This window comes from Coregonus lavaretus, assembly GCF_964263955.1.
Source record: "Coregonus lavaretus genome assembly, chromosome: 23".
NCBI lineage: Eukaryota > Metazoa > Chordata > Actinopteri > Salmoniformes > Salmonidae > Coregonus > Coregonus lavaretus.
The window spans coordinates 32,227,703-32,240,663 of NC_140010.1; the positions used below are offsets into that span (position 1 = coordinate 32,227,703).

The 12,961-nt window shown below is 43.3% G+C and overlaps 1 protein-coding gene across 1 annotated transcript in view; it reads left to right on the plus strand.

Annotated features, from left to right (window-relative positions):
- LOC311098787 (glycogen debranching enzyme-like) overlaps window positions 1-12,961 on the plus strand; it is a 48,430-nt gene that overhangs the window by 17,429 nt on the left and 18,040 nt on the right. The window contains exons 5-15 of the mRNA XM_084139352.1: window positions 865-1,046; window positions 1,378-1,489; window positions 1,799-1,925; window positions 2,539-2,641; window positions 2,749-2,846; window positions 3,270-3,409; window positions 3,911-4,098; window positions 4,326-4,449; window positions 5,627-5,790; window positions 6,239-6,340; window positions 7,117-7,272. Coding sequence (XP_083995478.1) covers window positions 865-1,046; window positions 1,378-1,489; window positions 1,799-1,925; window positions 2,539-2,641; window positions 2,749-2,846; window positions 3,270-3,409; window positions 3,911-4,098; window positions 4,326-4,449; window positions 5,627-5,790; window positions 6,239-6,340; window positions 7,117-7,272 — 1,496 coding nt within the window. The remainder of the gene's footprint in view (window positions 1-864; window positions 1,047-1,377; window positions 1,490-1,798; window positions 1,926-2,538; window positions 2,642-2,748; window positions 2,847-3,269; window positions 3,410-3,910; window positions 4,099-4,325; window positions 4,450-5,626; window positions 5,791-6,238; window positions 6,341-7,116; window positions 7,273-12,961) is intronic.

Sequence of the window (12,961 nt, forward strand, 5' to 3'; positions counted from 1 at the left end):
TGCACTCACACCTGCCTGCTGCCATTTCTGAGCAAGCTCTGCACTGGTGGTGCCCCGATCCCGCAGCTGAATCAACTTTAGGAGACAGTCCTGGTGCTTGCTGGGCGCCCTGAAGCCGCCTTCACAACAATTGAACCTCTCTCCTTGAAGTTCTTGATGATCCGATAAATGGTTGATTTAGGTGCAATCTTACTAGCAGCAATATCCTTGCCTGTGAAGTCCTTTTTGTGCAAAGCAATGATGACGGCACGTGTTTCCTTGCAGGTAACCAAGGTTAACAGAGGAAGAACAATGATTTCAAGCACCACCCTCCTTTTAAAGCCTCTAGTCTGTTATTCTAACTCAATCAGCATGACAGATTGATCTCCAGCCTTGTCCTCGTCAACACTCTCACCTGTGTTAACAAGAGAATCACTGACATGATGTCAGCTGGTCCTTTTGTGGCAGGGCTGACATGCAGTGGAAATGTTTTTTGGGGGGATTAAGTTCATTTTCATGGCAAAGAGGGACTTTGCAATTAATTGCAATTCATCTGATCACTCTTCATAACATTCTGGAGTATATGCAAATTGCCATCATAAAAACTGAGGCAGCAGACTTTGTGAAAATTTATATTTGTGTCATTCTCAAAACTTTTGACCACGACTGTACAACAGCCATTTTGTTCATATGCCCAACGGTTATCCTACCACTGACAGAAGGTTAGCTTTGATATCATCAGGGAGTGTCTGCATAGAGAGAGTCCATTAACCTTCATTGCCCTTAGTAATATTCCTTGACAAAAGGCCTCAATGTCCTCCATAACAGTTAGTTAGATTTCTGTGTGGTAACTCTTGCATTGTCCCCTTCCCCTCCCATGTGCAGCCGCCAACAGCCCATGGATCAAGGAGCACCCTGAGTGTGGCTACAACCTGGTCAACTCCCCCCACCTGAGGCCAGCCTGGGTCCTGGACCGGGCCATATGGCACATGACCTGCAACATGGCTGACGCCAAGTACGCTACTAACGGCCTTCCCGCCCTGGTCAAGAATGAGGGGCACCTCAATGTGAGTGTCTGAAGGTCACTTTCACAGCTAGGGTTGCAACATTCCAGAAACCTTCCCAAAATTCCCATGTTTTCCGAAAATCCTCCTACCGGGAACTTATCAGGATGGAATAAGCAGGAAGGAAATCCTCAAACCGGAAAGTTTATGGAATTTTATAACCCTGGCCACAGTGGTCCAGAGTTTTTTCCTGATCATGCCACGATGTGGTCAGGAAAAACTCAGGGCCTTACACATATCACCTTATTGGGTTTGTCTTAATGAAATTGTGAGCTCCTTTGGGGAAGACCTGAACCTTGAACCTGTTTATTTTTTATTTTTTAATCTCTCTCAGGCAATCCGCGATGTTCTGTGGGGGCAGGTGTTCCCCAAGATCAAGCTGTGGGAGTTCTTCCAGGTCAGAATCGAGAGCGCTGTGGAGGAGTTCAGGGACCTGCTTGTAGATGGTGAGAGCATTCAACTGAGCACTGTACTGTTCTGTCTTTCTGTTCATGACATCTGTTGTGTCATTATAATAACTGGGGTATAAAGAACCAAACAGAAGCAAAGAGGCCTAAACAAGCAAACGTATTGTTGATTTTATCATTATCCAATTTTCATTTTAAGATTAATTTTGGCAGCTACAGTATATGCTTCCTAATCCACCACCCTTGTCAATCAGAGAAATGATGTGTTTTGGTATTGAGTAAATGTTTCAATGTGTTGGTATTGATGGATTAATTGAATGGGTTGTGGTATTATGTGGTTGTAATCAGGAGAGAAACCAGACCAGAAGAAGACTGGGGGTAAACAGGGACTGAAGATCATTCAGGACCCAAAGTTCAGACGCTTCGGAAACGAAGTGGACATGGACTCTGCTCTGGAGACCTTTGTGCCTCACAGGTAAGTGTGTGGGTGTGTGTGGTGACATTGAAATTCCAATTTCCTCAATGCTTTAGGTTACTCCCTGAATTGAAATGCAATTGACCCCAACCCTGGTGCGTGTTTGGTACTTTATAGATGTGTGTCAAACTTATTTTGCCGAAGGGACGCATTTCGTGTTCAACAAGGTACGGAGGGCCGCACAATGTTTTTTAAATATTTCCTTGCCATCAAAATGTGCAGAAAACAGTCCATAGGTTTGGGAATTTTCAATGCTCCCTGACTGTCTAGCTTTCGTTTTGGTGAATGTTAACAAGCTGGACAGAGTAAAGAGACTGTATAAATGTAGGTCCATTATCATTTATACACAGTTTCAATTTGGTTTTAGTAATTTCAATGTAGATTGAGGTTGTACGTTTTTATTATTATTTTAAAGAAAAAAAAACGTTTTCTTTAGGCTCGCGGGCCGGATCCGTCCTGCGACCCATATGTTTGACACCCCAACCTCTAGTTACTTGGATTGCCAACGTTGATGATCCTGACTTTACATCAGTTTATTGAGTGGATTCTGAATCGACCCCCAAATCTAAAGCCAAGTCTCATCCTGCACATGTCAATCCTTTTCCCTGTCCAGCCACAGTACACAAGCCATTCTGGAGGCCTGTAACAGGCTGTGGGGGAGACTGGAGGAGATCAATAAAGAGCAGTACCAGCAGATGCTACACCACCAGGAGCAGGTAGCCCCCCCCCCCATCAGTAGCTTTGGTATGCTCCATATGCGTGTCTGGATAATGTAGTCCATCCATTTTACAATTCTTTGTTCTACTTCTTTTTTTCCACTCAGGCCACTAACTGCATTGTGGGAAATGTTGTTTATGAGCGCCTGGCTGACCACGGACCCAAACTGGGCCCCGTCACCAGGAAAGACCCTATTGTTACCAGGTAGGCCAGTGGTATTCAAACTCGGGGTCGGGGGAAGTGCAGTGGGGTCGTCAAAAAAATATATAGCTAAATTCTGGCTGAAAATATGGGGTTTGAAGGTAGGCTGTGTGCTGACTGTATGTAGATGTTAAAAGGCTTCATGACCTAGTGTATTTCACTCACATGAATACAAAAAATGGCTTTAGAAACAAGGTCTACAGTATTATGACTGTAATGTCAAAGAGGCAGATTCACTTTATTGAACCCTCGGCCGTGGAAAAAAAGGTTCCATCCGTGACATAAGACATTATATCATGCTAAACTTATTAAGCAGGAGTGCCCTCCTTAGGGCCGAAGCAGTAATGCACATGCAGATACAATTTGGGTCCTTTGTTTTCACATTTCATTATGGATCCAACTAATTAAATGTGCGTGTGTTGACAGATACTTCACCTTTCCGTTCGAGGAGAAGAGCCTGGAGGATGACCTGAAGATGATGGACCAGCCAGACAACGCCTGTCACTTCCTGGCTCACAACGGCTGGGTGATGGGAGACGACCCTCTTAGAAACTTTGCTGAGCCAGGTTTGCATTCATTCACTTCTCCCCATTGTGCGCGGCTGGCACATAGGGCAGCAACAAAAGTATCTCCACTTCTGGCAGTCTTCTCCACTGTGCCCCAGCTCTGCTGATGTTGGTGCTTAGTCAATTGTTTTACATTATAATTTTTTAAAAAGATGCTCTTATCCAGATCAACTTACAATAAGTGCTTTCCGCTAAGGAAGATCATACTTTACACTCACTTTTTTAATCAGGGCAAAGATCAGTGTGTCTCTATTGGTCAATGACATGCAAACAGTCTGGAGATGTGTGATATATTACCATGTGTAGCATAAGGGATATAGATGAATGTAAAGATGAATGCTTAGTTTAGACAGTCAAAAAGCTGGAAATAGCAATGCTGCTTCAGTGGTAACCTGATCCTTCCACAAGGGGGAGCCAGTGTGATGTAAATATCATTCCCAGTGTTACTAGAGGCCCAGTCCCTGAGAACGTCAAGAAATTAATGCCTCTCTGTCTTTCCAGGCTCTAACGTGTACATCAGGAGAGAGCTGATCTGCTGGGGCGACAGCGTCAAGCTTCGCTACGGCGACAAGCCCGAGGACTGCCCCTACCTGTGGGCCCACATGCAGAAGTACACAGAGATCACAGCGGAGCACTTCGCCGGAGTCCGCCTGGACAACTGTCACTCCACCCCCCTGCACGTGGCTGAGGTACATTCCATTCAGTCTGAGCCATTTGAGTTTGTTATTACACTCCATGTAGCCCATACCATTCCACACTCTATGAAACCCATATAGTGTTACTGCATGGCCAATGAATAAGATTTAAGGATCTTCCAAGGTAACAATTGATACATTTGATGTATGAATAAAGTTAGTGATCATTCGCTGTAAAGGGACGGAACAATGTAATTACTGAAACCACTCTCTTTCCGTAGCACATGCTGGCAGCAGCCAGGGCTGTCAGGCCCAACCTGTATGTGATCGCGGAGCTCTTTACAGGCAGCGAGCTCATTGATAATGTGTTTGTTAACCGCCTGGGGATAACCAGTCTTGTCAGAGGTACCGGACGTTCACATGAAGTAGACAAAGCACTGGAGTGGTTGGGGTTAAACCCTAGGTTACACTTTATTTTACATATCTGGTGTTTACTTGCTTACATAATTACATTTTGGTGTCTTTGAGATCAATTGAAAAACGGACCAATTTGTATCATCTGGTACCTGTTTCTTCAAAGTAAGTACCGGAAAGTATCGTTGGTTACCAAATAATTTTAGAGTAAACACAAGTACTATATTAGGACTGTAAAATAAAGTTTTACCAAAAATGTTTTGTTTAGGCACGACACTAAATCTCTGTTTTTGTTTCTTTCTATGTGTCTCTCTCACTACATCTCTCTAATAACTCCCATTTACAACCTTCATCTCATCATTCCTGATACCTCACTTTACATAGTATCTGCTAAAATGTTTTGCATTAAACATATCACCTGTCGTTTACTTCCTGGTCTAAACACCTCGTTTACCTTTTGACCTTTATACTTTGTCGTCCCCCTCACCCCTTTGTCGGTTCTCTTCTCATATTTCTGTCTCTCTGTTTGGTTTCTGTTTTGGATTTTGGGATGTTTTCTTTTGCACCTTGACCTTGACCCCCATCACTCCTCCATACTAACCTCCTCTCCTGCTTAGCTTCATTTCTACTTCTTCTTCCCTCTCCCTACCCCTCATCCATCCTTTCTCTCCCTCCTTCAACCTAACCCTCCACCCCCTCCTTCCCCTCTTTCCACCCTCTCTCTATGATTTAACCCCTTGTTGACTGGCCTGTGGATGTGTACATGTAGTACATGTTGGATGTGGCTCGTGTGGCGAGGCGCAGTCTGTATGTGGTGGCTGAGCTGTTTACGGGCAGCGAGGACCTGGACAATGTCTTTGTAAATAAGCTAAGCATTACCTCGCTCATCAGATGTAGGACTACACACCACTAGCCTGGTCCCAGATCTGTTTGGTCTACTCCTTTGGACGTTGTCATGAATGACCAAAGGAGTTGGTAAGACACCACAAACAGATCTGAGACCAGGTTAATGCATCACTGCATCTTTGAAAGGAAAATGGTATCAACATGCATTCTCAAGTCCTGCGTGTTGGCACCATTGTATGTGATTGAAAAGACTACAAAGTAATACAGGGGTGTAACTGTAAATCCCTTCCTCCCTCTTTTTCCCTCTACCTGTCCCTTCCAGAGGCAATGAGTGCAGGGGACAGTCACGAGGAGGGCAGGCTGGTGTACAGGTATGGAGGGGAGCCCGTCGGAGCCTTCGTCCAGCCCAGCCTCCGGCCCCTGGTGCCCAGCATTGCACACGCCATGTTCCTGGATGTCACCCACGACAACGAGTGCCCCATCCAGGTACGTTATTCTTAAGTGGCCTATTTAGGTAGCCTATTCTTGACTTCCGTTATTCAGGTACAGCATAGCATTATAGTGGCCATTGCTAGTTCATTGCTGTAAAACATATCTAGGCAATGTTTCAATATGCACACTACTGTAGCTAGCATACTACTTCTTAGAATGAAGCAAATATACTGGCCATGCATTCTAAGTGGTATGCTAGTATGTACATTGATACATATTGTTAAACAATATAGAACCTGGTCAGAACCTGGTTGATTTCAGTATGAACTTTGGGTTTAAATCTTAAATCCAGTGCTATATGAAACTCCAGTGAGGCAGTGGAGCGGTACCCCTTTGTGCTGTGTCCCTGTTCATTCTCTGGGAACATTTCCCCCTAATTAAAAAAAAGTAGGGCACCACAAACCTGGGTGTGTCAATTCCTTTTTTGATGTCTATGTTCCAGCTCCGCTCTGCTTACGACTCGCTCCCCAGCTCTGCCATCGTTTCAATGGCCTGCTGTTGCTCTGGCAGCACCAGGGGATATGATGAGATGGTGCCCCACCAGGTAACACTCACACCTTTTCTCGGTCATAACAGTATAATGACTTTTATCCTGATATTTGTATATGTTAAATGCATATACAACACTATAGCATCACTATATATATCTCAAATCACTTTAAAGGGAAATTTCAAAAATTTTCAACTTCATATTCATCATCTCCAGCACCACCCAAACATCAACATATGTGAAAATGGTGTGTTTCAATGTTTTGTAGTAAAAAAGCTAGAGAAAGATAAGTGTTTCCAATGACATCATCAACCAATTAGTAGACAATTAGTAAGCAATTAGTGGGCAATGCCTACTCACAACTCACTGGGCCCCGTGTAGCTCAGTTGGTAGAGCATGGCGCTTGCAACGCCAGGGTTGTGGGTTCAATTCCCATGGGGGGCCAGTATGATTTTATTTTTATTTTTATAAAAATGTATGCACTCACTTAACTGTAAGTTGCTCTGGATAAGAGCGTCTGCTAAATGACTAAAATGTACAAATGTAAATGTCAAAATCACACGATGCACACCGATGATGCCCTAGGAAACACTTATTTTCCTTATTTTTTAAAACAAAACATAGAAATGTGCCATTTTCACAATATGTTGATGTTGGGGTGGTGCTGGAGATTATGAAGTTGAAAAATTGTGAAGTTTCCCTTTAAGTATAAAGCCAAAGGAAAGTTTAGAATTATGGTAGGTACTATAGTAGTATTGTACAGTAAATAGCCATGGATGATGAATGACTATGGTCTTTAGTGACCATCTCCTCTGCGTGTCTGCCTGTAGATCTCAGTGGTGAAGGAGGAGCGTTTCTACCCCAAGTGGAACCCTGACGCCAAGGCCTCGTCCCCCGGGGAGGTCAACCTGAAGACGGGTATTATCGCTGGCAAGCTGGCCCTCAATAAAATGCACCAGGATCTGGCCTTGAAGGGCTTCAACCAGGTGGGTGTGTTGGGAAGTAAATGAAAACTGAAATAAAAACGATTTAGTAAACTGAAATTAAATCATTAACAAACCTGTTTGAAAAACTCAAACTAAATAAAAATCGAATGGGCTTTTCAAGCTTTTTTTCTAATTGGGTTGTCAAGATTCTGAATTTGGCGGGGTCACATTAAGATTGACTTTAATTTCAAGGTAGACTCAGCGAGATGACATTGCCATGAGCGGCACCGCAGATATTGGTCGCATTCCCCTGCGGGCACCAGATTGCTATAACATGTCGGTCGTTTTCCTCTGCTCAGGCGTTGCTGACACATGCCAGATCTTACAACGCCTGGATAAGTATTTTACGTATCAGCTAACCACTTTATTTTATAGCAGTCTGGTGCCCGACTGCACAGTCGATGATGGGGCACACAACCATTGGTTGATGCATGCAACGTCTGAGCAGCGTAACACGACCATGATGTGGTTGAAAGGTACGTAAAATAGCCATCCAGGTGTTGTAAGATCTGGCAGGCGTCAGCAACGTCTGAGCAGAGAAACGCACCCATTGAGATGAAAGCGATGCAAGACTTTGCTCCTGTGGGTACACTCGCAATGGCTGCCAGTCCACCCATAATGCCTTCATTGACTTGAATGGGGATGTTCGTTCTATTCATTATATTTCTATGGCAGGACATGCATTCAGGAGCGAAGGAGAGGAGAAAATGTGTGTCTTTTTTGCTATTCTAACGGTTATTATGGTGAGTGCAGTCATTTGGCTGGCCAATTACAGTCATCGAAAATTCCATGACTGTCACAGCCCTACTTTAAACGTAACCTAACCTATGACCTGACTCGTCACCTTATGTATTACTGCCCCACAGTAGCATGAAGTGACATCCCCAAAAACACAAACTATACAACACATAAATGGCTGTTAGCTTCCCACGCATACAGTGAGGGAAAAAGTATTTGATCCCCTGCTGATTTTGTACATTTGCCCACTGACAAAGAAATGATCAGTCTATAATTTGTATGGTAGGTTTATTTGAACAGTGAGAGACAGAATAACAACAAAAAAATCCAGAAAAACGCATATCAAAAATGAGGGAAATAAGAATTTGACCCCCTCTCAATCAGAAAGATTTCTGGCTCCCAGGTGTCTTTTTATACAGGTAACGAGCTGAAATTAGGAGCACACTCTTAAAGGGAGTGCTCCTAATCTCAGCTTGTTACCTGTATAAAAGACACCTGTCCACAGAAGCAATCAATCAATCAGATTCCAAACTCTCCACCATGGCCAAGACTAAAGAGCTCTCCAAGGATATCAGGGACAAGATTGTAGACCTACACATGGCTGGAATGGGCTACAAGACCATTGCCAAGCAGTTTGGTGAGAAGGTGACAACAGTTGGTGCAATTATTCGCAAATGGAAGAAACACAAAATAACCGTCTATCTCCCTCCAATGGGGCTCCATGCAAGATCTCACCTTGTGGAGTTGCAATGATCATGAGAACGGTGAGGAATCAGCCCAGAACTACACGGGAGGATCTTGTCAATGATCTCAAGGCAGAATCAAAATCACATTGTAGGATTTTTTATGAATTTATTTGCAAATTATGGTGGAAAATAAGTATTTGGTCAATAACAAAAGTTTCTCAATACTTTGTTATATACCCTTTGTTGGCAATGACACAGGTCAAACGTTTTCTGTAAGTCTTCAAAAGGTTTTCACACACTGTTGCTGGTATTTTGGCCCATTCCTCCATGCAGATCTCCTCTAGAGCAGTGATGTTTTGGGGCTGTCGCTGGGCAACACGGACTTTCAACTCCCTCCAAAGATTTTCTATGGGGTTGAGATCTGGAGACTGGCTAGGCCACTCCAGGACCTTGAAATGCTTCTTACGAAGCCACTCCTTCATTGCCCGGGCGGTGTGTTTGGGATCATTGTCATGCTGAAAGACCCAGCCACGTTTCATCTTCAATGCCCTTGCCAATGGAAGGAGGTTTTCACTCAAAATCTCACGATACATGGCCCCATTCATTCTTTCCTTTACACCAGGGGTGTCAAACGTACGGCCCGCGGGCCGGATCAGGCCCGCAAACGGGTTTAATCCGGCCCGCGAGATGATTTTGAAAGAAAAAACTATTATTGCACACAGCTTATTATGTGGCTTGTTAAGCAAACGTTTACTCCTGAACTTATTTAGGCTTGCCATAACAAAGGGGTTGAATACTTAGTGACTCAAGACATTTCAACTTTTCATTTGTTATTAATTTGTAAAACATTTCAAAAACATAATTCCACTTTGACATTATGAGGTATTGTGTGTAGGCCAGTGACACAAAATCTCAATTTAATAAATTTTAAATTCAGGCTGTAACACAACAAAATGTGGCAAAAGTCAGGGGTGTGAATACTTTCTGAAGGCACTGTATGTGCAACAAGTCATCTCTCTCTCTCGCTCTCTCTCTCTCTCTGAACAGTAATTCTTCCCTCAGATTATGCATGTATGAACTAGACATTGAAGCATCCAGCCCAAAGTGAGAGGTTTAAAAAATACTTTCTTAGTCACCAAAGTACCATGTCTTTAAACATTTGGTTTCCAGGGGGGCAGTGCGGGCCATGAGGAAGGCCAAAAAGTGTCTCACTCCCTGGGTCAGAAAGCTCATAATTAGCTGGGTCATCGCAAGCACCAGCACCAGTGTAGATACTACCATGACCTGGTAGTATATGAGGAGCTGTAGGTCACGGGGGCATTTGCCAAAGTCGTAGGAGAAAGCAGTTTAGGGACAGGGACTTCACGTCAAACTAATTGCCAAATGTATCCAAAGAGATGAATTAATGAATTATCTGAATTAATGAATACAATGAGGAGCAGGTTACAACATTCTGGAACACGTGATGTTATAATCAGATTCTTCTATTACATCATGTTGGGTCCATATCTTGTGTATGTTTGACAGTGAACAGTAAACCCAATTCACTTTTACAAAGCACAGCTAGCCAACTAGTAGTTTGACTTGTAATTTGTACTGCCTACTTTTGAAAGACGATTTCTTTAATCAAAATGGCACAGCTCTCCCAGAAGGGTGGGCTGTGCAACATGAAGATGTTATTGTTGGCTGTTATTTTCTGTCTCCTTTCGCCTGTTGCTGCAAATGTGTTGGTGTCTTCAGAGCACAAGACTTTGATGCCAGTGAAGGACCACCCTATTCTGAACAACCCTGATGCTACAAAAGAACAAGTTGATAGTTTACGGGTGAAAGACTATTCTTCTCCAGGTAATGTGGGCCAGTTGACAAAAGGATATTCCTCAAAAAATGTCAAAGACCCCCCGGACTTTGTAGAGCCCCTGATTTCTGTTCCAGAGCACAAGCCGTTGATGCCAGTGAAGGACCACTCTGTTCAGAACAACCCTGATGCTACAAAAGAGACCAATTTTAAGTCATTGCTGGAACAACTTGAGAGTTTACGGGTGAAAGACGATTCTTCTCCAGGTAACGTGGGCCAGTTGACAAAAGGATATTCCTCAAAAAATTCTAAAGAGCCCTCGGAGCTTGTAGAGCCCCTGATTTCTGTTCCAGAGCACAGGCCTTTGATGCCAGTGAAGGACCACCCTGTTCAGGACATCCCCAATGTTGCAAAATGGACCAAAATGGTGCAAGTGGACCAGATGCTGGAACAACTTCAGAGGATGAAAGATGATACTTTCCCAGGTAAAGCTAAAGTCCCACAGATGATTGTGGAGAAACGTATTCCTTATCTACAGGCTTACAAGCAAAAAGCATTGCAAGGTGACAACAACGTCTTCAAAGAAAATCTTCAGGCTCCAGCTCCAAAAGCTCAGAAGAGCACCCTGAAGATCAAACCCAGAGTCAACATATTGACTGACCCTTCTTACTCCGAGCCACTTGTGAAGGTGAACCTGATTTTGGGGCTTGTTTTCTATGGCTTCATCGTAATAGTGGTTCTCTATGATGCTGTGAGAATCTCCAAGGAGGCTAGAAGGCGATCTGATGCTATTGCCACTGCCAGGTTGAAGAAAAGGGAACCAGCCACCGCTGAACCACAGACACTGGCATCCAGAGTTCGGGAGAGCATCTCTTCACGGTTTGGTTTGAAACAAGCATCATCCACACCACAGTGTGCCCCCATTTCTGACGATTCTGCAAAAGAGTTGCAGAAGTCAAAGGAGTTCATCTCCACTAAGGACAAATCTGAGTCGGAAAAGAGACCTGGAAAGAGTGCTGTCAGCCTGAGAGAGTGTGAGCCGCCTCTGCCTAGCATCCCAGATAACTTCCTTGTGCCTGACTCTGAGCCTGCCATCCAGGTGGCATTGAACCCATTCGACACCAAGCTAGCCAAAGTTGTATCTGACAATGCTGAGGCATCCAACTACGAGGCAACCGAGAAGCCCTGCTACACACAGTCTGGGCTCACTGAGGTTTGCGTCAATTAAGACTGAGGACTACTTCTTAAACCAAGTGATATTGAATAAAAGCTGCAGATATTACATCTCCAAATGAGATCACATGGAGACTGTCACCTTTGAAGACTTCCATTTTCTGTTTGTAATTTAATTTCTTTAGAATAGTAATAAAAATATATTGCATTTAAAACATATGTTTCAAGTTATTTTTGGGGTATTTTGATTTGTTGTTGTACTGTTGTGTTGTAAATGCAATAGGCAACATTATTTAATTGATAAAATAATATATTTTTCAGAGAAAAAAAATTGTTAAACATTAAAGAGATTCTTCTGTACTTTTGTATACTTTTTTGCCAGTAGTTCTGAAAGTAGCACTCACGAGCCAAAAGTGTTCCCAGAGAATTGCGTACTACGTCACATATGTGCAGATACAGTGCCTTCAGAATGTATTCATACCCCTTGACTTAATCCACATTTTGTTGTGTTACAGCCTGAATTCAAAATGGATTAAATAGATTTTTTCTCACCCATCTACACAACATACAGAAATATCTAATTTGCATAAGTATTCACACCCCTGAGTCAATACATGTTATAATCAACTTTGGCAGCAATTACAGGTGTGAGTCTTTCTAGGTAAGCCTCTAAGACAGGGGTGTCAAACGTACGGCCCGCGGGCCGTATCAGGCCCGCAAACGGGTTTAATCCGGCCCGCGAGATGATTTAAAAAAAAAAAAAAAAAAACTTTTTTTTTTTTTTTTTTTTTTATAAAATAAACTGCTGTTCCAATTGCGTCCACTGGATGGCGCAATAGCAATTGTGTTAAGCAAGCAAACTGTTTATACCGGGGCAGAGCAAGTAGGTCAAGCACGTGCAGCCAATGAGCTACTTTGTTTTGCCCGCGATATTTATTACGGCTTCTACTTTTAACATTATGTGCTTTGGCACCCTCATTGCCCCAATATGTCTCTGTCAAAAAAGAGAAAAGTGGACACAGAGTGCAGAGTGTTCCAAGAAAAATGGTCATCCTATTTAATCACGGAATTGAATGGGAAAGCTGTATGTTTGGTGTGTTCAGAGCATGTTGCAGTGCTGAAAGAATATAACCTTCGTCGCCACTATGTGAGTCTTCATGCCGACAAATATGACAACTTTCAAGGACAGCGGAGATGAGAGAAGGTGAATGAACTGTTGGCGGGTCTGAAGAAACAGCAGTCTGTGTTTACTCACAGCCGAGACATCAGTGACGCTGCAGTGAAAGCTAGCTACCTC